The sequence below is a fragment of the Oxyura jamaicensis genome, chromosome Z (genome assembly GCF_011077185.1).
Source record: "Oxyura jamaicensis isolate SHBP4307 breed ruddy duck chromosome Z, BPBGC_Ojam_1.0, whole genome shotgun sequence".
Lineage (NCBI taxonomy): Eukaryota > Metazoa > Chordata > Aves > Anseriformes > Anatidae > Oxyura > Oxyura jamaicensis.
The window spans coordinates 21192340-21216106 of NC_048926.1; the positions used below are offsets into that span (position 1 = coordinate 21192340).

The 23767-nt window shown below is 40.0% G+C and overlaps 1 protein-coding gene across 3 annotated transcripts in view; it reads left to right on the plus strand.

Moving 5' to 3' along the window:
* Positions 1-23767, plus strand: part of ZSWIM6 (zinc finger SWIM-type containing 6) — a 111766-nt gene that overhangs the window by 50781 nt on the left and 37218 nt on the right. For all 3 annotated transcript variants that reach the window (XM_035309690.1, XM_035309689.1, XM_035309691.1), the window contains exons 2-4: positions 9738-10094; positions 19291-19439; positions 19974-20124. In XM_035309690.1, coding sequence (XP_035165581.1) covers positions 9738-10094; positions 19291-19439; positions 19974-20124 — 657 coding nt within the window. The remainder of the gene's footprint in view (positions 1-9737; positions 10095-19290; positions 19440-19973; positions 20125-23767) is intronic.

Consider the following 23767-nt stretch of genomic DNA (forward strand, 5'->3'; position numbering starts at 1 on the left):
TATTACAGTGGCTCCCCAGGATTCAATCTGGTTTTGGGGCTCCACTGCAGTTGGCCTGGACAGCTAGAAAAAGAATCATACTGGACCCCTCAGGCTGGCTTCAGCCATGCAAGGGTGACTCCTTTGTGATGTTAGTGTTGTTTTAGACTCATCCTGGAACTCTTTCAACACAATGGTTTTAGTGGCCCTTTCTCTTCTGCTTTGTCAGGAAATACTACGTTGCGTTTCATTATTTTTGTTGGAGTCCTTTGTAATGCTCTGTTGACCAGAGGAAGTTGCTGAAAACATTGATCTTGTAAAATTTACAGTCCCAAATGAGCTGAGCTCCTCTTGAAGTCCTATATAACGACTGTTGTTCCTGCAGTTGAAAACCTCTTTTTCTCCTTCCATTTTGATTATGAATAAACATGATTTCAGTGAACATCCTGACTCTTGCAGTAATATGTAAACACTTGTTGTAAATAAAATTAAAACAATAAAAAACCTGAAAATGCTAAGAATAAAGTTTTTGACTATTTAATGTACAAATGAGAGAATAAACAAAGGCTTTAGGAACTCTCTTTCTGGAAGTTTGAGTTCTATTTTCCATTTGGCAGAAGTGCACCATTGATTTTTCCTTTTTTTTGTCCATTTTAAACAAAAGAATTTATTCCACAACTAGTTATGGAAATGGGAGTGGTAATTTCCTCTTTTAGTCCAAGTATACCATTTCCTGATGGAAGGTTTGCAGTTTCAGAAATATACAGGCTTGTGTTTTGGCATAGCTTAAACTTGAACTGCTTGAGTACAGCCTAAAGTTGCTTTATCAGATAAATGTTTTGTGCTGTTGGGATGACCTAATTGCTTTTTATTGCAGGATGCCTGTGTAACAGACATCCTGTGCTGGGTTTTCCCAAACTTTAAGCACCTTTATGGAAATACAGACTTGCTCTTTTCAGGAAGTAGTCATTTTCTAATCTTGTTAAAAATGCCTTCCCAGGTTTCTATTAGTGATCGGTGTCATCCTCCTTTTAGGGTTTTACCCACTTCCCATTAAATGCAGTGGCAGTTTGATCAAGCCTTTATCAAGAGGATGAGAAAGCAGTTTTTCCTGATGATAAAGCAGTGTTTTGAGTCAAGCAGGATGTAGTTTTAAAGGCTCTTCTTTCTTGCATTCACCCATCTTTTCTGATGAAACTCTGTGCTGTTTTGTGGCATGCATGAGTTCAACTCAGTTTGCCTTTGAAAAGCAGTGTAGACAATTGCTCTTCAGTTCAGATTTTGGGGCTTCTTTAGCCTGGGCTCAGCCACTCGGCCTTATCCCCTGTGGGACTTAGTGCTGTTAATCATGCTTATTTTGTAAAAGCCATGCAGAGGCACTGTTTGAGTTACAGATGATGTGGAGCCGGATAAAGAGTGGGGAAGAGTATGAAAAGTGCATGCATTGAGCCCGTTCAACGTGAGGAGAGCAGAGATGATGTTGGACTGCCAGAGGGAATTTTCAAAACAAAAATTTAGTTTCGAGCTGGGTGCTACCCCCCTTTCCCTTCCCTTCAAAGCAAGCAGATCTTGCTGGACGTTTTCTTCAGTTTGAGATGATTTAATTTCTCTTATTTCCTTTTGGTGGAGACAGAAGATTCTTAGTTGAGAGTAAGCCTTAAACTGTAGGCATGTTATCTGGAAAATTTCTCCTCTTAGCAATAATAATGTAAATAGCAACTTAAAAAATGTCCGTATTGGATCTGTTTGACAAGCAAGCCGTCTTCTGAGTTGCTTAAAACAACTGATGCTCTCTAAATATTTACTTTCACAAATGTAAGAGCAGCCTTTTGCTTGCTGTGTTGCTGTAAGGATATTTTAATGAACGCGAGAGGTTTAATCTCAACTTTGTTTGGTTTTGTTACTTTTCCTCATTTGCAGTCACTTTCCCATTTGCCATATTTATACTTGTGCTGTGGCAAATAAGCATAATTTCTCCCCATTAATGCCATGATGTGAAAACCAAGTAGCAGCAAGTGCTGAAGCAGCATCACCTCGGGTGATAGCCAGGGCTGGGAGATGAATCTCAGCTGCCTGCTTCCTGCAGGAGGGATGCCTGCTTCTGCCCGCCGCAGTGGAGCGAATTCCTCCCCAAAAGCTAGCAACAAATGTCTTCCCGCTGATCCTCTGAAGACTGGTAGTAATCAGTCCTTGTTCTTGGGCTTCCGAAGCATGTTCCCGGGATGCCGATCCTTCCAGGCTGTTTGCACATCCTGCTGTCTCAATCTGTTCCCTCTCGAAAAAAAAAAAGGGCCTGAGATGTTCACCTGCATTGTCCTGGTTTCCTTTGTTTCCCCCAGACTCGGTATCTTTGTAGTGAAACAGAGTGAGGGTTTGTTTCTCCAAGTGTAACTGTAGGTAATTAGTCTATCTTAACCTTTTGTTTCTAGCCTTTGTTATGGCTGCGTGTAAACCTGAGCCTGCTGTTTGCCTACATTTATATTCCATGACAGCCTATGAACATCTTAGGGTACACTAGCAGGAGTATCTGGACAGCCTGATGAACTAAAAGCACAATTATGTTAGTGTAGCTCCGTCTCTAGCTTTTTGCATTTTAACTACCCTTTCTTTTTCCTTGCCCTTCATTTTGAATTTACTTCCAGTTTTTTCTTTAGTGCCAGTCTAGTTTGATGACTCCCACTTCACATTTTCATTGCAGCAAGCTATTGTATTATGGTTCCAGCCAGTTTCCCTCAGCTCAGATAAACTATTACTTCTCCCTCAGAAGTTTGAGGCTTACCATATTCCATGCAGCATAAATCATAAAATGTTAATTTGCACACATTCTATGAAGCTTATGATTTCTTTGGCATTCTTAATTTGTTAATAACCATCACATGATCTCTGTGGGATATAATATCAGGAAGAATTTTTGGATATATAAATTAATCTCCTGTCTGCTGGTGTCTCACAGCAAACAGTACTTTTCTACCCATCAGCTGCAGCATTTCCAGAGTTATGGAAAAAGGTTTTATTTGCTCTTAAGATACGGTGTACTGGGAGAGGATCTGTTAAACTCTTAGCAAAGAGGAGCAAAGTTTGTTTTAAACTGATACCCCTTTTTAAAAAACAAAACACAAAACTTGTGTACCTGCTGGAGTGGCCTGCAGCCATTGACTGCCTTCTTTACCTTTCATCTGTCAGCGTTCACGGTTCTAGAGGTTGCTCTGTGCTGTATTCGACCTTTAATTGAAGAGACTCGATTGCTTCTTCTCCGCTGCTGCTCTGTGGGCAATAAGCGTTGTTTGCTGTATCGTCCTAGATGATAATCTGAGCATCACTGTGCTAGAGGCGGATTTCTGTGTTATCGCGGTCCAGAAGGAGAATTTTTACTGTTGTTTTTGTTTGGTTTTGTGTGTGCTTTTTTTCTTTTTTTTTTTTTTTAAAAAAAGGAAGGTATTTCTTATTTACACCAAGACTTCGCTGCTTTTGCTTTGGCTGCAAAGGTAATGCTGCAAACTGGGGCTGACTATGTACGTATTAGCTGGGTTGGGGTGCAGCTGGTTGCCTGCGTTTGCAGGAGTGTGACCCGAGGCTGTGGCAGAGCTGGTGAGAGCGTGGTCGTGTGGTTCACGTGGGGTAGGATGGAAGTTATAAGCCATGGGAATTTGGTGGTGGAACTTCAGGGGACCCTTGAGACTGTGCTGATGGGGAGCAGGTTTGGTTTGGTTCCTTGCCTCCAGCTGCAGACAGCAGGAGCTGGAGCAGTCAGTGTTGGTCTTAAAACAGGGCTGATAAGGCTGCTGGGCTGGGGAAGGCTTTTTGCTACGTGACTTGCTGTGTGAACAGCCTTTCCCTTCCCTCAGGTAAGAGCAGTCTGGGTGGACACATCCCATCCCAGCCCGTCCGCAGCCATCCGTCACCTCTCTTGGACCGCAGTGTTGAGTGGTGGCATTTGAGCAGCAGAGACGTGAGACTCTCAGGCTCGGGATCCTGAAGGAAGTCCCGGAGGAAGGCTGCCTTTAAATAAGTGTGTTGCGTTCGCAGCCTCGGGAGGAATAAATCAGGCAGCACGGGCGGCTGGCAGCGGCACAGCGCACGCGGCCTTGGAGGCGCGCCAGCAGTCGCGGACGCTGGGGCTGTCAGCGCGGCGGGTGCGTGGGGCTGTGCGCCGCCACCTCCACTGCCCCTCGCGTGCAAGAGCCTCGGAATATCAAATCCTGGGTGATGTCTTCATCAACACGAGTCACCGGGTCTGTGCAGGTGTTTGTGGCTGGTCATCTCTTAGTGCTTGAGTGCGATGGTAAAGCCAAATTTGTCCTAGTAGCGCTCCCCAAATGTAAGTTACTCTATGCCCTGTGCATTCATTACGTACCTAGATCATTTTAGGCACTGCCCTTGTGAATTAATCCTTTTCTTTGCGCTTCTCCTTACTTTTGCACCTGCATGTTTAAGGTTACTACGGGAAGGTATTTTCCATCAGAAATTGGTGTTCCTCTGGTTTGTAAGTGGGCTGCTAACACTACCTCTGGGCTGAGCGTTGGCACGCAAAGTTTTACTTCAAAATAATTTCAAAGTGTGTTGTTGATCTGTTTTTAAGAGTGGTCCAAAGTTCAGACAGAACTGAATGTAGGATGCTACTTTGCCATCTTGGAGGAATACCACTTAAAGGCAAAATCTGAATGAGGTAAATGGTTTAGAGTTTTGGTTGTCTTGGGAAAAAAAAAATGCAAACACCGATCTAAGCTGAGAAAAAAATAGCTAACAGGCACAGCTGGAAACTACTTTCCGTAAGCATTTCTTACTGTTCTTTGGTAGACATGATGAAGCAGAAGTGTTTTTCACTGTACACCGTGATTATGTATGCCAAGTAGTGTAGTAGTCTAAGTAAGTCCTAGCTGGCAGGTCTGCAGGTTCATTTAAATGGCTGTTAGAGATAGAGGGCATGATTCTGCTTACCAGAAGCTGTCTGTGTAGGTGTGGATCAGTGGAACACCCCCTAGCTCTCTGAACTTCCTTTCCTTTGCTCTGTTAGCAGCCCCATCTCTTGGTCTGTTCTTCTCTGAGCCTGGAACAGCTCCTGGGTTTCACTGAGTAGGTGTAAGTAGATGGTACGTGTAAACTGCTTGGAAATAGAGTTAGTTAATGGAACAATGTTAAGTAACACTTTCACTTTCCAAATAGAGTTAGTAGCGTGTTTCCAAATTTTAAGGTACTGTATGAACACTGGATGAGGTGTATATGGCATTATCAAAAAGTATGTGACAGCAAGCTACTCAGAGTCACTTTTTCAAGATTTGGGAAATTTTCCAGTTCTGACGTTTTTCTATTTTCTGTAAAGGGTAAACAATACCACTGGTGATGCATGTTTGCATTTCAGTCCAAGTTTGCTATTGTGAGTGTGAACTTAGTGTTGTCTTTTTCTTTTTTTTAATTGATAGAATTCTTGGTAGTGGTGATATATTTTTAATATGTGCAATGCAGATTTCATTTTTTCTTAGAAATTTTGGTAAAGCACTATTATTGTACTATTGTATTATTCTAAGAACAGCCTATATTTAAATCTGTCAACGTGCTTGTTTTGATTTCAAATTATTAGCATTTATGAATTGTCAGCCAAAAACTTTTTGAGTTTTATTCAAAATATTTTTTTCAGATAAAGTTCTCTTTATCATGGCTTGTTGTATTGTTGACTGAATCATAAATGGATCCAGGTTCTCTTGCATAAGAGGCATTTTTCTTTACTTTTTTTTTTCTGTCTACACCAGCATTCTAAAATTATGAACTCAAAATTACTGAGAGAAGTATCCAACAGTTCCAAGATTTTAGATTGAGTTATTATTTACAGTTACTTTAAAATATATGTTGCACTCTTATTTCCTTAAGCCACAATGTCATGAAATCAGCATAAAGTTCCTATTATTTTTCAGTGTTTTACATAGCTTGTTGTTCTTAGTAGTTTTTGCTTGTCTTGTTATTAAAACACATCTTTGGAGTTGGGTATGTTGTAGAAGAGATTTTGTAACCTACAGTGACAAATGAGTAGAAAACAATTAACTTTGTGAGACCTCATTGATGTTGCTAATTTAGTGCAGTAGATTTGCTGCTTATCCTGTTAGAATAGTGGAACTTGCTGTTTCAAAATTTGTTTTTGACTTGAGAAACTGAAAGGCAACATGCTGCTGCGTCTACGTCTGACATTCCGCCTCTTTATGTTCTTACATTTTGAAGTTTCCTTTCTTTTGTTCTAAAGTATTTATTTTCTGTGACAAACCTTAGAAGGACATCTGGAGAGTTTGTATGTACAGTCTTACAACTGCATTGTAGTAATGAATTTTCATTTATCAGACAGTTCCACGGTCCCAGACTGTTTTTAGTTAATAGATAGGACATTGTCAAACAGATTTTGGCAAAAATGACTTCAGAAAATTCAGCAACTTCTTAATGTTTTCATCTTGATGGCACTTTGGCAGCGTCCCCTTCCAAAAGTACGGCAGCTGAAAGCATTATGTTTTGGCTGCTAAATCGTCTTTGTGGTGAGTGTTCAACAGAAGCAAAATTCCTTTGCGAAAGAGCTTCTTTTGATACGTTGTCTTAATGCTCTCATCGGCTTTATAAATGCTTTTTTTTCTGGAATGCAAAGCCTCTGCATGTTGAAAGTATCAGTAGAGCTTGAATTACAGGTCACGTGCTGTTTTGAAAACATTAAAACATCTCGAAGTGGAGCAGCTGAAGGGAAAAGGTGAAACATGCGTGCTCTATAAATAGCTTCTGTAGTGAGCACACCCTCTTCTGCCTGCAACTCTTTTGTTGTCTCTAGATAATAATGAATGAGCTATCTATTTTCAAGGTGAAACACTGCAGTTCTTGGCACTTCCCCCCCCCCCCCGAGGAATGGTTAAATATTTCCAGTGATGGTTTGTAAATTTGATTAAGAGAGGAATTTTCTCTTTGTAGAGGAATACCTATTGGAGCGAGGGGTTGCAGCTTTTAGCCGAAGAGACTTTCTGCTGCTCTGGATCTGTCAGTGAAATGTCAGTACCTTCCAGTCCCAGCACAGATTCCCTCTGCCTTCCTCAAAGAGCACCTTACATCTACCTCTCTTCTTGGCAACCTGGAAATTGCTGCTGACAAAAGCTTTTTAGCAGAGCACCATGACTCAATTTTCTACCTGCTACAAACTTTTGATACTTTATCTGGAGATTGTTAGATGGTGTTGTTAAAAAAAGATTAAGGCTATGTCTGCAGGAGGGAACAGCCCTCCCTGTTCAATTACAGCAGCCCTAGCAGGGCTTTAGGGGTGAAATTTCCTGAACTGTCTTTTCTGGCACATTGAAACCCTTTTAAAGGTCATCTTTACTCACAACAATTTCCTTTTTTTGGAGTATTTAAAGAAAAGAAAAACCATGCTTCATAATTGCCAGGCATAGTACATCGTTGCAACATGGTTCATGCAGAGCTGCTGCATTTTGGGCTGCAAGGGCAGTTTGATCTTTCTGGTTAACTCCTGGTAACATAAGAAGGGAAGGTTAGGTAACTCAGCTGTGTCAGTGCCGTCATTGTTTAGACCAGGATCTCTGTTTATGAATGTTGCTCTTGTAAAGTGAATTCTCAAAATACCTGTGTGGAGGGAGAGCAGGGAGCAGTGTGTGTCTGCGCATGAGTAGGGACTTCGAGGCAGTTCTGCTGTTGACTCTACGTCTGGACATCCCAGGGGAATTTTAACCTTTTCAGTGCTTTAATTACAGGGTGAAAAATTAAAAGTGGTAATATTACTCGAGTAGCTGGTTGGGCACGTCGTCTGTTTGTTGTCACAGAAAAAGACCCAACAAGTTTTTTTTTCTATAGGAATTAATAGTTTAGCTGCTTATTGAGAGTAGGAAGAAGGGGGATTGAGCCTCTTCTGTGTTCAGGTGTTAGGCTTTTCCTCAGCTCATAGATGAGAAATAGTTTTATGTCTATGTCATAGGAAACTGATATTCAAAAGAAAATTCACCCATTCAATTTCTTTGAGACCACTAATCCATCTTTCATATACTGGGAATTAATCTGAAATATAAACAGAGCTGGCTAAGTTTTAACAGTCTCTTTTTTTTTTTTTTTTTTCCTCTTTCTGAGAGGGTACACTTACAGGAGCAAGTCACGACTGCTTAAAAACAAAAGGGAAGAGGGAGGAACTCACAATCTGAGCGGCAACTGCACTCCCCTTCTCTGTGCAAGTGTTGAGGGGATCCAAGAGCAACACAACAAAGTGCTCAGGCTTGTTGAGCCTCCCTCCCCTTCCCCTCTGTATTTACAGTATACCGCCTCTTCAATTTCAACTCTAACCACTTAAACCAGTAAACATCCTCGCGCAAAGTCTGGTTTAGTGTGTGCAGATGACCTCCTTCGGGGTAGGGTACGAGTGCTGCAGCCAAATGTAATCCAAACAGTGATGCTGACTGCAGAACCTGCTATGAAATGCTCAGCATAAACAGATGGAAAAAATGAGAGATTTTCCTCCTCATTTCCTGTAACTTGAAGAGTTTTCTTCTTCCTTTTTTTTTTTTTTTTCAAAACAGTTGGAGATTTGGACTAGAGCAATGTATATGTTTCTTTTTTTTCCACATAATTTTTATGTCACACTGCTTCCTACAACTTTTTTGTTTCACAATCCTACATCAGTTTTGGACCTTGAGTGGTGTGGTTTTATATTAATCCCATTATAAATAGTTAACATATAACACCTCACTTACAGTGCTTGTTCCAGATTTTATATGCACTCTGTTCAAGTTTAATACTGATCCAGCATATGAAATGTGGTTGTATTTCTGTGCATCTGTGCCTCTGGGTTAACGCTTGAGTCGAGATCAATGTCATGCTTATTTAAAATCCAAAAGAAACACCCAAGTTCTGCTGTTCAGTGAGACAGTATTAAGAGCAAGACCTAAGTCTTCATCTTGGAAAAACAGAAGTGGATTTGGGTCTGATCTCCAGAGGACAGTGTTTGAGACATTGGTTCAGATGCGTTCTTTGTCAAGCAGCGGCGCCTTTATTGTCACAGACCATGACTTAGAATATAAGAAAGGCTTTGCTCTTTTGCATTGTGCTTTATCATGCTGACTGGAAAACAGACTCAGAATGCAGACTCCTGTTGTGGTGCTTGTGCCTCTCATTCAGTGCTGTAACTCTGGTTTCCTGTGTATTGGTAACTGCAGCAGTTTCCATCTATAAGGAGCTATGCAACCTTACCGCATTGTTTGTATCTAAGTGAGCTTTAGCATCACCTTAGTGGTTGGAGAGTTGAAAGCAAAGAGGTTAAGTGACTTGTGTAAATGAAACAGTGGCAGAGCGGAGATTAGGACTAGGGTTCGTGCCACTAGAGTGCACTACTTCCCTCTTGCTTATTGAGAGAATGGTTTAAATTTGCTGGTAGGTGCAGTCTCCCTGGTGTAGGGTTAGGAAAATTGCTGCCAACTTGCTGAGCGACTGGGAGTTTCACAGCTATCAGTTACCAAATAAATGTTTTTCTCACTGTCAAGCTTTTATGAACGTTGTGATAGAGTGGCAAAGAGGGCTTGTAAACTGGGTTTTTACCTCCCTTAGATTTTGTTGGAAATGAAAAGGGTATGTACAAATGAAAGAGTTCATCATATTTGTAATTAAAGTCAGGTTCTTTAAGATGCATAATTTCTAAGAAACAGATAATGACTGTGCTGACTATTTAGCGAAATGTAATTGATAATGAGTTTATAGTATTTTTCTCGATAACTTAAGCTCTTTCTCTTTTTCCCGCACAGGTTTCCACTTGAGTGGCACAGTGACAGAGCCTGCAATGCAATCGGAGCCAGAAACTGTTTGCAATGTAGCTATCAGCTTTGATCGTTGCAAGATTACCTCAGTGACCTGCAGCTGTGGAAACAAGGACATCTTTTACTGTGCCCACGTTGTGGCACTCTCTTTATACCGGATCCGCAAGCCAGATCAGGTCAAACTGCATCTTCCCATTTCAGAGACACTCTTTCAAATGAACAGAGACCAACTACAAAAGTTTGTACAGTATTTGATCACAGTGCACCATACAGAAGTTTTGCCAACTGCTCAAAAATTAGCAGATGAAATTCTTTCTCAGAATTCAGAAATCAATCAAGTCCACGGTAAGTTTTGATGTTTGTTCTTCCTTTTTTCTCATTTCCTCCTTGGTTTTGAACATTTCTGTGGCATTCAGGAGTATGACTTCCTGAGGTTTGTTCCAACTTGAGTTCTTCTGCAGTTCTATAATGTTTACAAAAGAGAATTCTGTTATTGAAGCTTCACTTCAAGATGTTTTGGAAGTAAAACGTTTTGGAAAAGAGAAGAATTTGTAAGCAATGAGCTTCATGTCTCCAATGCTGTTAATAACATGGCCTGTTCTACTTCATATTTGAATATTTCTGCTATGAAAAATGTCAGTACTCTTCTTTGTATAGCCACATTGCTCAAAGAACCAACTTACCGACTGCATCTTTTTGTTACTCTGTCCTTCTTAAACTAATCTTACAAGTTTTTTGTTGTGTAATTTTGTTTTAATGGCGAAGTATGCAAGCAAGTAGGTGTTACTGGTCTTTTTCATACATTAAATATGCTTTTATTATTGTTCAGAAATCTGTTTTTATATGAAGTTAGGAGAAATACACATCTTGTATTTCAGTGCACTTTTCTGGTTACTGTTGCAGCAGCCCACAGAAACAACAAATGTCTCTACCTTTTCTGCTCTTCCTGTCGCACATATTTTTAATGGCTTTCAGTTTCTTGTCACGAACGTCTTATCTTTTTTAAAGGTTGCTGGATGTGACTTGGGGCTTCTGAGGTGATGCTTGTATGGACCCCAGTGAAGTAAAAGCAAGTGATTGTGGGTTTGAGTTGACCCAGCTAGTTTACAGTCCTGTGTTCCTGTAAGGTCACCTGATAAAAAACTCCAACGTGACCAGTGCTGTAAGCCTAAGTGCAATTTGGAGAGGCAGAATAACTTATCTAAATACATCTTTGTTTGTTTGTTTGTTTGTTCATTGACAGGAACAGCACTTGTGCGTTAGGTATTTAAGAGGAAACAGTGCTGCTGCAAAGAATTTGCAATACAAACACAGCCAAGCTGCCTTAACGTTAGAGAAGAAAACCCACACACTTGCTATATTCAGTCTAGGTGGATCAAAAGAAATGAGTCTTCCGGATAACAGGGCTCACCTACGGTCTAGCCCTTTTCCTTAGTGTCCAGCAACCCTGACAAACCCAAGCAGGCAGTGCTGCAAGAAGATGAGTTTCAGGAGCAGTGTTCTTTTTTTGGATATGGGGTACCTGGATGTGGCCAGAGGCCAGACTGTGCTTCTAGCTGTTGTGGAACAGAATGAGAAGCTGGCTGGCAGAGCTGCCTGGTGCCAGTGGAAGGAAAGGGAAGCTAAAGCAAATGCAGGGCATTAAGCAATAGAGGAGGATTCTCCGGTGCTGTAAGCTGAAGGCATCTATAGCATGAGAGCTGGTAATAGCCTGAACATGAGGAATTAAAGGAAAGGAAGGAAGAATGGTGATGTGTATGTGAGTGATGTGGGGAAGACTAAAACAGTTAAGGGTGATTAGAAAAAGGGGAAGGGAGGGGTGGGAAAGGAAGGACAGATGATGGCTATATATGGCTATATTAGCTATGCAATGACTAATGTAAGATGAGAAACAACAGAAAGGATGTTGCAGGGAGTGCTTAAGCTTGATCAACTTTGTAATTATTCTAATCACAGGCATGCTGATCTTTGTCACCTATTTCCTTATTGTCAGAATATCTCTTTACTCATTAGTATTTATTTTTAGAGAAATATTTAATGTTTGTCACAGCCGAAGTAGCAAAAAGAATTACAAAAAGAAATCACTATAAGTTTGAGTAGGGTACTTTAAAAATGCCCACTGAACTAAAATGTTTGTCTTGTATGTGTAGCTGTCTTCCTAGAAAATGAGATTGCAGTCTGTCTTTATTGACTGTTGGGGTTCCTTAACAAAATACTAAAACTGAAGTAGAAAATCCAGATAGCATAAGAAAGTAAACTGCCATTACCAAAGAAAGCTGGGTTAAAAAAGAGGATCTATAGCCTCCTGCTCTTCCTCGCAAACTCCCATAAAACGGTAGTCAGATTTATTGCTGGGTTCTGTTTGGTTGGTTGGTTTTTGTTTACTACTTTAAAAAATACAGGATTATTTTAAGGAAAAAGTAACTTCCAGTGATTATATGGCAAGTGAGGATTCTTCTTGGGTACATAACTATAATTCTGTTATTTTTATCTTTAAATCCTTAAAAAAAGTATCCAAAGAAATGGGCTAGTTTTAATAACATAGGTCGATGAACGTAAGATCACCATTCGCTCTGTCAGATCTCCTGTGCTGCAGATGTTCAATTTGTAATTCAAAACTCTCTTGTAGACCTCGCTTGTTTTGAACAGTTTAAACTCACTAGAATACTGTTTGAAGTGGAATTACATTGAACACTGCTTGGAGGCACAGGTAAGTCAGAGGAAAAACTTAGGAAAACCTGCTTATGAAATTAAGAAGAGACCTAACACACACAGAAACACCAGAAACAGCTTTAAAAAAAAGGAACGTCCTGATTCTGTAGTTGTGTGGTGAGGTATTCTTCAGTGTAACCTAGAGGAATTCTTATTTCAGGGTTGCTTTATCCAATATTTTTCTCTCATGGTGGCTTCACTAGTTCTGTTTTTTGTATTTCCAGCAATAGGCAAAAGAAATCAGCTCTGTTGAATACCATTTATTGTTTTATAAGAAAGATCCATGGTTTTGAAGAGCTCTGACTGCAGCATTTTTGTTGTCTTGCTTATGAACTGGCTGGGGAGATGGAATAACTGTGCAGTACTTTCCTTGCACAAAAGGTGAATTGGGTATTTGTTCATTGGCTCCAAATTTCTGTCCTGTGCAGCATTTGATGACTGCTTTCAGCCACTTTCTGGGGTTAACTAGTGAAGTCAATTACACTGATGTTGTGAAATGAGTAAACCCTTGGAGATCTGATACAAGTGATTGAGATATATATCCCTTCTTGCTTTTTGACTGAGCCTCACCCCAGGAAGAAATCAGGGATGTTCCTGGAAGCATGGGAGTATGTGGTCTATTTATTAAACTCAGGAAAGCTGAATGAATTTTTGGGAACCATATTCTCTGTTTGGTACGCTAATTTTCACTTAGTCATAGATCTGCTACAAGAGGGTTTTGCATCTTTTTAGGACACAAAAGCACCTCTTACAATTGAGAAGATCTGTTGTATCTGATTTTCACTTGTGACACCGCTACAGCTGTACAGGTTCCTGATCTCAAACCTGGAGACATGCAGTGTTTATACCAATACCCAAAAGTCCGTGCTTCATAACGGCTAGCTGCACGTTACATCTAGCCGGGGACTCAGCCAGTTGGGTGTAGATTTGCATCCTACTTCGTTGAGGCTTTTCCTCTTTCTTACTTCTTGCACTTCGTAGCAGAGGAGGCTGGCAGGTGTGTAAGGCTGTGCAAATAGTCAGGACGATGGATTATCAACCAGGTTTGTCAGCTTGTAGCTGGCTTTTCTGGGGGGGATCAATTTACATGTTAATATCCATTAGAATTGATTTGTCATGTGCATAGTGGAAAAAAGTCTTTCACTGGTATAAGGACAGCCTAACAAAACAAAAGTTATATTGTACCTTTTGTGTTTAGTCTCTCTTCTTAAAGGACCTATTTCTCCAGACTTTCTCCTGTTCTCTGATTAGATACAAAGCACAAGTCACTTGTTTATGTAAAGGTACACGCAGATCAACTCAAATTTAGTGTTGAGGAACTGGGAGCAGCAGTCACTGGGTACTTACTTCTGTATTTGTCCAGGCAGATCTATGTATACACCCTCTGCAAAGATTAATCTGTAACATTTACTGGGAGATGCAGTGGAGGCATTTGGGAAGGAAGCATCTGTCAAAAAAAGATTTAAAAAGAAAAAAAATCACATAGCCTGAAATTTTCAGAATACCTAGTGCTGTTCCTGTATCGTAAGTGTCAACAAGCAATCTAGAGATACAAGGGAATGTGTTAATCTAAACGTTGTGTATTCAATTGATACTTGTTTTTAGTGGAGAATAGCAGGGTAGGGCTGAATAACAGAGTACAGTGTGTTGCCAATCCACTCAAGTTCTTTAAAGTGAAAAGGGAACTGATTAACATTTAAAGAAGAGAAATTATATTTTTAAAAGAGGGAATCTTTCATATGGTCCTGCTTAAACTAGCAAAATTGAGAACCTAAATGTAAGAGAGGAATGTAGGAAATAGCTGGCAGTTTTCTTTTTAAGAAGGATAAATGTGAAGTGTCCCAGTGCTTAGCGTTAGAGTTGTCTGTGATCCAGATTTGGGAAGGAAGTAACAAGACTAGTGAAAACTAAACAAATCTCAGAAACCCAAGCAGATGTGAATAGGCAGTACAATGTAAAATGAAATGAAGGATTGATAGCCAAATGAAATGCAGGATTGATAGCCACAAAACAATGTGAAAACATGCTTTATGGAATTTGTATGTTTAGGAAAGGTTTTTGCACTTCCATTAAGCATTAAAATAGAACATGTTGTTTAGAAAATAAATCACGAGCTTTTGTTTTGAGATGTGGAACATAAAAATAAGGGGATGCAGTAAAAACACTGCATGCCAGTCTAGACTGGTAAGGAAGTTTTTATCTGTCATGTGCACGTAGGCTTTGAAAGTTACTGCTGTATAATGTTTCCGAGACCAGGATTTTAGCAGGAGAGGTTAGATATTATCAGCAGGTAAGTTAATAGATTTTGCTGTGCAGATGGAAGGGGAAAATATTTTTTTGGAAGTTAAATTTGTTGGGGAGAGGGGGCGTTGTTAAATTTCCTCACCAGCTTACCATAGCATGTCTTGTTTTTACCTTTTTTGTTATTAGTACTGGCTGCTTCACAGCACTTTCTATTCTCCTTTGATGCTGTGCACTGCTTAGCAGGTGTTACAATTCCACCCAAGAGTTCTGAAATTAAGGACCAGATGAAGTGACTTACGTATAAACTTTGAATCATTTGGGGAAATCAAAGGCCTATTAATATCTTTGAATCATTAATTTTATGATCTTTGGTTTTATATAATTATTGTTTAGAATAGTCCTGAGTATACTAGGTTTATAAAAATCAATTAACTCTTCTTCTGTTGTGAATCAGCATACAGCAAGCTTGCTCTCTAGCTGGGACCATGCAATCTTTGTGTAGTACTCAGTAAGTCATGCTTCTTATTTGTAATTGTTTTTCTTATCTTCTTCTGAATGCTGCCATGGGATGACATTTAATAAAATGTAACTGATCTACAGTACATTTGTATACTTAAATTCATAAGACTTTTATAAAGTGAAGTTCAAAAAAATCAGTACGGCTATGCGTAATTCAGCATAGTGTCAGCTGAAGATTTAAGAAGTTCATGCCTTAAATACTGAATTCTGTCATTCTAGTGCAATTTCACTGTTGATCTGCTCCTGAGGAGTCTGCAGTATAGACTATTCCTAACTATTCTTAACCTATTTTAGTTAATGTTCCTTGCTTTGCTTCTGCTTACTTTTGTTTCTGCTGCTGTTTTCCACGCATAACAACACTATATATAGTTATACCACACTAATTATTGAATGTGGTTGCTCATTTTGAAAGCAGCAGCACTTAAAATTGCTATGTAGATGATCAGTGTTTAAATTTTTAAAATGCTTCTACTTCTTAGAACTTGAAAGATGATTATGCTTAACATGTAGCCTGTTGTGACTGTAAATATGATAGGTTTTTACCCCATTTTCAATCTTATTTGGGTGTTCAGTGTTAAAAACAATCGAGCACAGTATTCCTGCTTTGGTTGCTAAGATCGTATGATTGTTTTAATTTTAGTAAAAGAACATGAGTAAATGTCTGGCTGTATCTGTATACTGAGTATAAATACTCTATTTGTTGTATTTAACTGTCAGTAAGAACATGACATAAAACCTATTTCAAAGACCAGTCATGACAGAAGTTAACAAAGCCAGAGGCTGGAGGGAGGGAGATTAATATGCGAGTGTCTATAAACTGACACACTTTAATTACAGGTTTTAATTTTTAGTATAATTATACGGTACTTTTCACTTTCATAGTTCAAATGTGGATTAATTTATCCTCATGACACCCCTCTAAAGCATGTAAGTAATATTTATCCCCAGTTTACAAGTGGGGACAGGGATTTGCTCTTGGTACCAAGCCGTGTTGCAGAGATGACATTCAGGGCCGCCTGGCTCCAGGCTGCCCTTTGACGGAGGCCTCGTGGTGCCCACCCAGGGCCACCCTCACCTGGAGCAAAGCCACCGGCTTTGAACCAAATCCTCAGAGCCTGAGCCTTCCTGCTGGTTACTGTTAGGACTTCATTTATCAGCTCCTAAGACAGTGCTCTCCTGCAGTCCTGCTGCTGGTTTAAATAGTTTCTCCTCTACCAGCCTGGTCCCATGCCTTCCGAAGGAAAGGTGCAGTTCAGGAAGCACTGTCCATCACTCAGGAGCGATGCACGCGTGAGCAGAAGAAAAAGGCTCGGTCAATGAGCGTTGACCTTCTTGTAAGTGAACGCAATGATCCTGAGAAGTGCCTGGTTGAGAGGCATGGAGATGGTGGTGTGCACCTCAAAACAAGAGCAACACAGGCAGCAGGAGCTGAGGCCTCCCCAACGGCACCAACAGGATGCCCAGCAGCTGCCCGGGCCAGGACAGCGCCTGGGCCTCGCGCCCAGCCAGATGCGCAGTCTCCACGCCTGCCTAGTCCGTGGCTGCTGCTGAATGCTGCTCCAGTGGTGTTGAAGGATCAGTGAATTACAGCCCTGGCCACTTCCAGTTAAACGGACACTGAAATTTCATTATAAGCCCTGACAAACAAAATCTTCATTGTACTGAGTGTAGCCTGTCTTGTAAGGAAAATAGCTTTGGATCCTAAGCATCCATAGTACTGTACTGAACATCGTCTTAAAGCTCAGACCCTTGGCTTGGCATCTTCAGCTATTGCAATCTTTTAGCCCACTGGCATGAAAATAATGCTAGTGTAAGTATAGTGGTGCTGAGCCCCTGGGGAAATTATATTTGGGATCCTGCTGGCAGAAGGGGCCTTGGCAGGGGCACTGCCACTGGCCCAGGGCAGCAGGCGCCCTTGTTCCTATGAAGGAACCCTGTTGTTAAAGAATCTGCGGTAGCTGAGCTGAAATTTAACCTTCCAGCACAAGCTGACCGACTGTCTTTTGATAAAATGTAAACAGTTATGGAAGGAATTTTTTTTTTCCCTAAATAGGGAAGCTTAGCTGAGGAATCTTGAGCTATTTTTAATATAATTTAAAAGTAGCCATACCAAGCTTATTTAAAGATAAAGTTCCAGTGAAGTGAGGGATAAATATCTTTTGTATATCTGCTCTCTCATATAATTCATTGTCATGGGTCTTTTTCTCCATGTTTTAGGACAATTAAATATTTAAGCTATGTGCAAGGTGATACTACAAACCTGGGTCTGTGCAACAGCTGCACCGCTCATTCTCATGTGGCTTGATTTCCCTTTTTATCTTGTTCTTTGCAACTGAAGACTCACCAGCAAGTGCTTTATGTAGCTGACTGAATTGAAAGCTTCTTTAAACTAACACAGTCAAGACAGAAGAACTCACAGAAGAGAAAGTTTCTCATGCCTTGTTTTTTGTATTATCTTGGGCTTGATTCTGGTCTTTGGAGACACTCTTGTGTTTCCTGTGGAAGGCAGGAGAGTTCCTTCACATCTTCAAAGACAGCATTTCCTATTAATCTGAGTGTATGTGTATAAGGACAGCAGTGCTGCATTCCCAATTGTAGGTTCTGAAGTTGGAGGCAGTTTAGGAAGTTGCTGAGCTGGAAGATTTTTTTTTGACTCTCTCAGCAACTAGTAGACAAGGCATCCCTCTGACCTTTTAAATCATCTGGTTGTGTTTTCATTGAATAAAGATTCCACCATTTGTGGCAACTGCTGAAGAGCTTCACCTACATGGCACAGCTACAAATGTAAAATAAAGGCTTAAATCAGTAGGATCAATGCTTAGTTCCTGTATATTTGAAGATCTGTAGATGACTACTTTTCAAGTTCTCAGGACTTCATTGAAAGCAAGCTTTTACAATTCTGACCAAGTAATTTTCCTTTCCTCCAGTATTCTTCTTCTTGGCTACACGGGGAACGTGGGCTGGGATTTAAAGGTGATAGACTGTGTAATGTAATTCAATTTCTAACATCTAGAAAGCTAACAGAGATGGAGATTCCACAGGACAAGCCCAAAAGCAAAACATTGAGTTAAGTTGAATCTTGGGTGTGTGTAAAATACTTTACATCTGGTATGGTGATGCAGTACCTTGAGTTGTTTCTCTGACAGTCTAGATAAATGCTTTTCAGCCATTTCGGTTTGAATCCTTTTTTTAAAAAAAAAAATACCCAGCGAAGCAGTAGACTTCTTCAGAAATGTACTAGATGGTGGGAGAACTTGGTTTAACTAATTCTGTCAGCCTTCAGATGAGGCCACCAGATAAGTGGAAAATTGCTTATCTCAACTGTAAAATATGATTTAGAGCAACCTGTGGCCAAAGTGCTTCCTCCTGTAAATCCAGTCACTTTAGTTTGCACTAGGCTAATTCAGGTAGGGTTACTCTGAACTGATTCTGTACTGATGACATTGCCTATGTAAAATTGCTCCTCTAGAAGCGCCAGTCTTATGCAGCTGTAACTCTTGCTTATGATGGAAATGCCTCTAGTACTTTAAAACTTTGGATTTGTTTGGGGATTTTTTTTACTCTTTGTTTAGCTTTGCAGAGCCATCACAGTTCAGAGGCACCGAGGTGATGATTCTCCTCATGTTCATCAGTAGCAGCGCTCACTAGCAGTCACTTAAACCTGAGCAAGATTGCAGAAGGTACAGGAATTACACAGGTGTTTTGGGGAGAGTGGTTTTAACATCACAGTTGTAGAAGTACTATGCAAAGTGTAATTTTCTTTGTAAAAGCATTCAAGTATACCTGCTGAGATGGGAGGAAAAAGCTCATCTTTATTTTAATGTTATAATATAAAATATTATTTACCTAAATAGCATTTTGTAGGCTGTCATTTCTTTTCCACTAAGTGCTTAAGACTACTGAGAAGAAATTTAAGTCTGTTTTAAAAAGAATGCTTAGATTAAAGCCAAGGCATCCAAAACAGGACAAAACACAAATCCATAAACCTCTTCAATACTCCTCTCCCTTGGACCCATGAACCTTTCATCTTCATGTAGAACGTAATTTCTTTTCTTGCTGTTTACAGGTGCTCCTGACCCAACAGCAGGTGCTAGCATAGATGATGAAAACTGCTGGCATTTGGATGAGGAACAGGTCCAAGAACAAGTTAAAATCTTCCTCTCCCAGGGTGGATACCATGGATCGGGGAAGCAGCTCAATTTGCTTTTTGCAAAGGTTTGTTGAGTATTTTAAACCTTTCCCTTTTTCTCTCCCCCCATTTTTCCGGCCAGTTTGTATTTGTTAGCGTCTTACTCCAAGTTCTGTTGTTCTAAAACAATACAAAGCCTCGGGAATGTGGTAGCCAGTTAATAATGGGCTGTTGTACAGCAGCAGACCACAATCTTCTGTGTCTTTGAGATCGGATTATGTTATGAAGTAACATTCCAGGCATCTGCACCTTCGGTGTTCTTTTCCTCCCCACCCCCAGAATGCTAGAGAAACCTGTAGAAATCATAGTCTTTTAGTAGCTTGCATAATACACCTGTGGATTACTTGTGGAAGTGTTTGAAGAATTTCAGTGGAATACTGAAATCTAAATCATAACTAAAATTGGGAAGGTAGACTATTTTTTCTACTTAAAAAATGTCACTTCAGATATATCAATAGTATTTCTTATTCAACAGAGTTGGAAAGTTTAACACTGAAAAGTATTGTCTGTACCGTGGTGATTTTTTTTTTCAAGTTTGTATTAAAAGGCTTATTTCCTAGGTGAGAGAGATGCTAAAGATGAGAGATTCCAATGGAGCTCGCATGTTGACGTTGATAACAGAACAGTTCATGGCTGACCCTCGTCTGGCACTTTGGAGACAACAAGGAACTGCAATGACTGACAAGTACAGGCAGCTCTGGGACGAACTGGGTAAATGCACAGACTTCAAAATCATCTAGGTGTACACGTGTATAAAGAGGAAACAATTACATGTTTGGGGGTGGAGGGAAACTTTATTACGGTACTGGGTAAAACAGGTTAGAGTTTTCTGCAGCTTTGCTTGTTCAGTTAAGGTTGGGTGAAATTGCATTTCTGATCTACTGCATGAGACAATGCAGTTGAAGGATAGGAGGCATGGTATGAAACAAGTACAGTTGCAACAGGTTGTAGGTAACCTCAGGATCTAAAAAGAATAAAGCAAAAAGTGGAAGTGTACACAGCTGAGGGTGGGTATATAAACGAGTAGTGCTGAAATGGGAAGTTTAAGAAAGAAATCATTTCACAAGCAGAGAGAAATAGAAGGCAAAAAAAAAAAAAAAAAAAAGATTCATTAAGAGTATTAGAAGACTGCAACAAAGGAAAGCAGAAGTCCATTACATAGCAGGGAAGGAGATCAAATAACAGAGGGCTGAAACAATTAACACCTCCCGACAGGAAAGGTCAGTTGTGACCAGATACATGACTTGGACAACAAAGAGAGGAATGTGAGCTGAAATGGGCGAGGAATGCTTAAACTGGTCTGAGGGCATTTGATCTAAAGAGTTACAGAAACTTGCTGGCACAACTTTGAACTATTTGTAGCTGCTTCAGAAGTTCTCAAAATGTGTACAAATTTGTAGTAGGATGAGGAAATTCAAAACAACTTGAAGGTAAATGTCACCAAGATTTTAAAGGAGTGAAAAATATTAATTAGCCACCAATATTGCTTTAGTTTAGTGTAAGGTACTGGAATGGACTAATAACCAGTTAGTGTTGTAAGCATATAGAAGATAAATGATAAAAGACAACATGAATTATTTAAAATACAGTGGTAAATCTGTTTCTCTAAAAGAGTGTGTGAACGAAAGGATTAATGTGGCATACTTTAGATACATAAGGTTTTGGGTGCTGTCTTGGAGGCTTTCCCAAAGCAAGTTGAAGATATACAGCCTAGATGAAATTGCCTTGTGGTTCATGGAACTCATAGTAGTTACCTGTGCTTTCACACAATCTGCAAAGACTCTTTAAGTCTAGACTTACAGGAGCCTGTCTTGAGATGTGTTCTGGCCAATATGGCTATTCCTGACTTATGTGGCATGGAAGATGCATATATATAACTTAGAGATGACGCCCCATGGGACAATATGTAAACACTGTGGAGAACAGAGCCAAAATTCATAATGGCCTTGGTAGGTTTTAAAGGTGCAAAATAAAGCTAAATGAAAATAAAGCAAGAATAATTTATTAATTTAGAAAGGGAAAGTCAAAAGCAAAATCTGAGTTTTCCCACTTGTAAAGGTTAAAGATGACCATGATTGATTTCACGTTGTCTGGGGAGGTTAAGATTAGATATAATGTTAGCATAAATTATGTTCACTCTAAATGAGGAATTAGGTTAATAAAGTACTGGCTGTCTAGTTGACATTATAGATTTAAGTGGTAGAAAGCCTTAATATCAGAGCAGGCAAGCTGTGTTATAGAGAGTGTAGATATAACTATTTCGCCTTAAGTTTAACAACCCTTTTAGTATGTCATTTTATGATGCTTTGGCTTGGGGAGTAGCACCTTTTGCCAGGCAGGACACATGCTTAGCTGGACACACATGCAGGAAAATGCTGTATCCCACCATACAGAAAACTGGATGAAGGGTGTCATGCTCCGTTGCTTATGTGGGTGGAACTGGTAGGTGGTGGCAGAGGCACAAGTGTGTTCTCCATCTGTTACCTGTAACAGTCTTAACCACATGCTGCCAATAAACCTAAAAGTTTTCCTTAAATTTTCTTAGCAGCTCATCTTCTTGTTTCATCAGTTACACACTAACATCATCTTCTTGACAGTACCTTGTCTGAAGGTGGAGGAAATTGAATCTGCCTGCAGCATCAAATAAGCAATATCTTAGATTAATTGAATTGATTGATTTACCTCTGTTTAATCAGAATTATACTTGCCACTCCTAGAAAGGCACAGTGCAACCTCCAGCTTCACCACTACTACTACACTTGTCATCTGAGGCAGATCCTGCTGTTACAGTCCTGCACTGCTCTGCTTCCCCTAACAGTCTCAAAGTATTTTGATCGTGTAACAGTTTCAAGTGCAAATGCATTTCAACCAGGTCAGGCACTAGTAGGCTAAAAGCAGAACGTAGCTAGGTTCTTCCACCTCTGTCCTGTGTGCATGTTGCTAAACTGTCCAGTTTGTCCCCACGCTGGTAGGATTCCTCCCACTGGTGCCCTGCAGCTTCGATGAAGATTGCTCTTAACTGGGTGATTCTCTCCAGCTTGCCTCCTAGCTTATGTGAAAAGTACAAGCTGCTGCCATGTTTTGGCTAGGGTCACACCCCGAGTTTCATTCAAGTTGAACACATCTCTTTTTCTGGGTGAAACATACATCTCTAAAGACATCTGAAAGTTTAAAAGTCAAAGGAGATTTTAAGACAGATCATATTTACAATAGCAAACTACAGAAGAATGAGCAGGATGTCCCTGGAGACCCACAATCTGTGGTGTTAGTGGCAGAGAGAACTTGGACGTGGGTTTTGAGAGGTGATGGTATCGTTATGCTCTAAAGTAAAATCGGTTTCCTTTCTTGTTGTCATCCTCTAGGCTGTCAGGGAACTGAAATATCAGTAAAGGAAACGGGACAGGCCTTTGCATACTTTACTTTTTTTGGATATCTGCTCAGAGTAATCTGGGAGTGGCATATATGTATTTTCTTTTGTTTTGTTTAGTTTTTTTAATTGCTTTATTTATGATCTCATTTATTTCACAGGTGAGTAGCAATTTGATGTTGTAGTTACGGAAGATTTTAGGACATGTAAAGTATGTAAATATAGACTCTGCTTAATAAAGGCTTGCTTGCTTGCCCTGGTATGCTGTCTGCCAACCACTAGGCATATGGGCACTTTGTCAGCTCCATCTTGGCACAGGTTTTTAAGCATACTTAAATAACTTGAGCTTTACTCCTTGACTGGGTCACTTGAGCCTTTCATTAGAATTTAACTGGTGCTTCCTGCCTGGCATTGAGCACTGGCAAGGGTACTGGAAGGACACACTAGTCTCTGATCAGAGTTTCTACTGAAGTGTATGGTAAATTGTGTTGACTTCAGTAGAAGTCAGATTGGGTCTGAGCGTTCAAAGGTGCTGATTTAAATAAATAAATTAATTAAAAATAAATACTTCACATCTAAGTGAGAGCCTAGCAATTTTCTCATACAAAGTCCTAATTCAGTAAGCAATTTACAGTTCAAAGGCCTCGAGTTAACTAGCTAGTTGTCTGTAAAGCTTTCTTGTTGTTTTTTAAAGTCTTTAGAACAAGAGGAAGAATATAATAGTTATGCTCAGCTGATTCCCCTATTGTATGTCAAAGAATGGGTTGTGCTAAATACTACTTAAGGAACTCCAGAAGTGCAGTATTGGAAAGATCAAGATTACAGGCTGAAGCTCGTATACTTTTCAGCCTTGCTCATGAGCTTTTCATGCTAGAAGAATGTAGACGTGACTTCAGCGATGCACTGGCGAACACTTCTAACTTGCCACAGTAATATGTGAACGTGCTTTCCAGAGTTTAGAGCTGAGTTGGAATTCTTCGTGTTGTT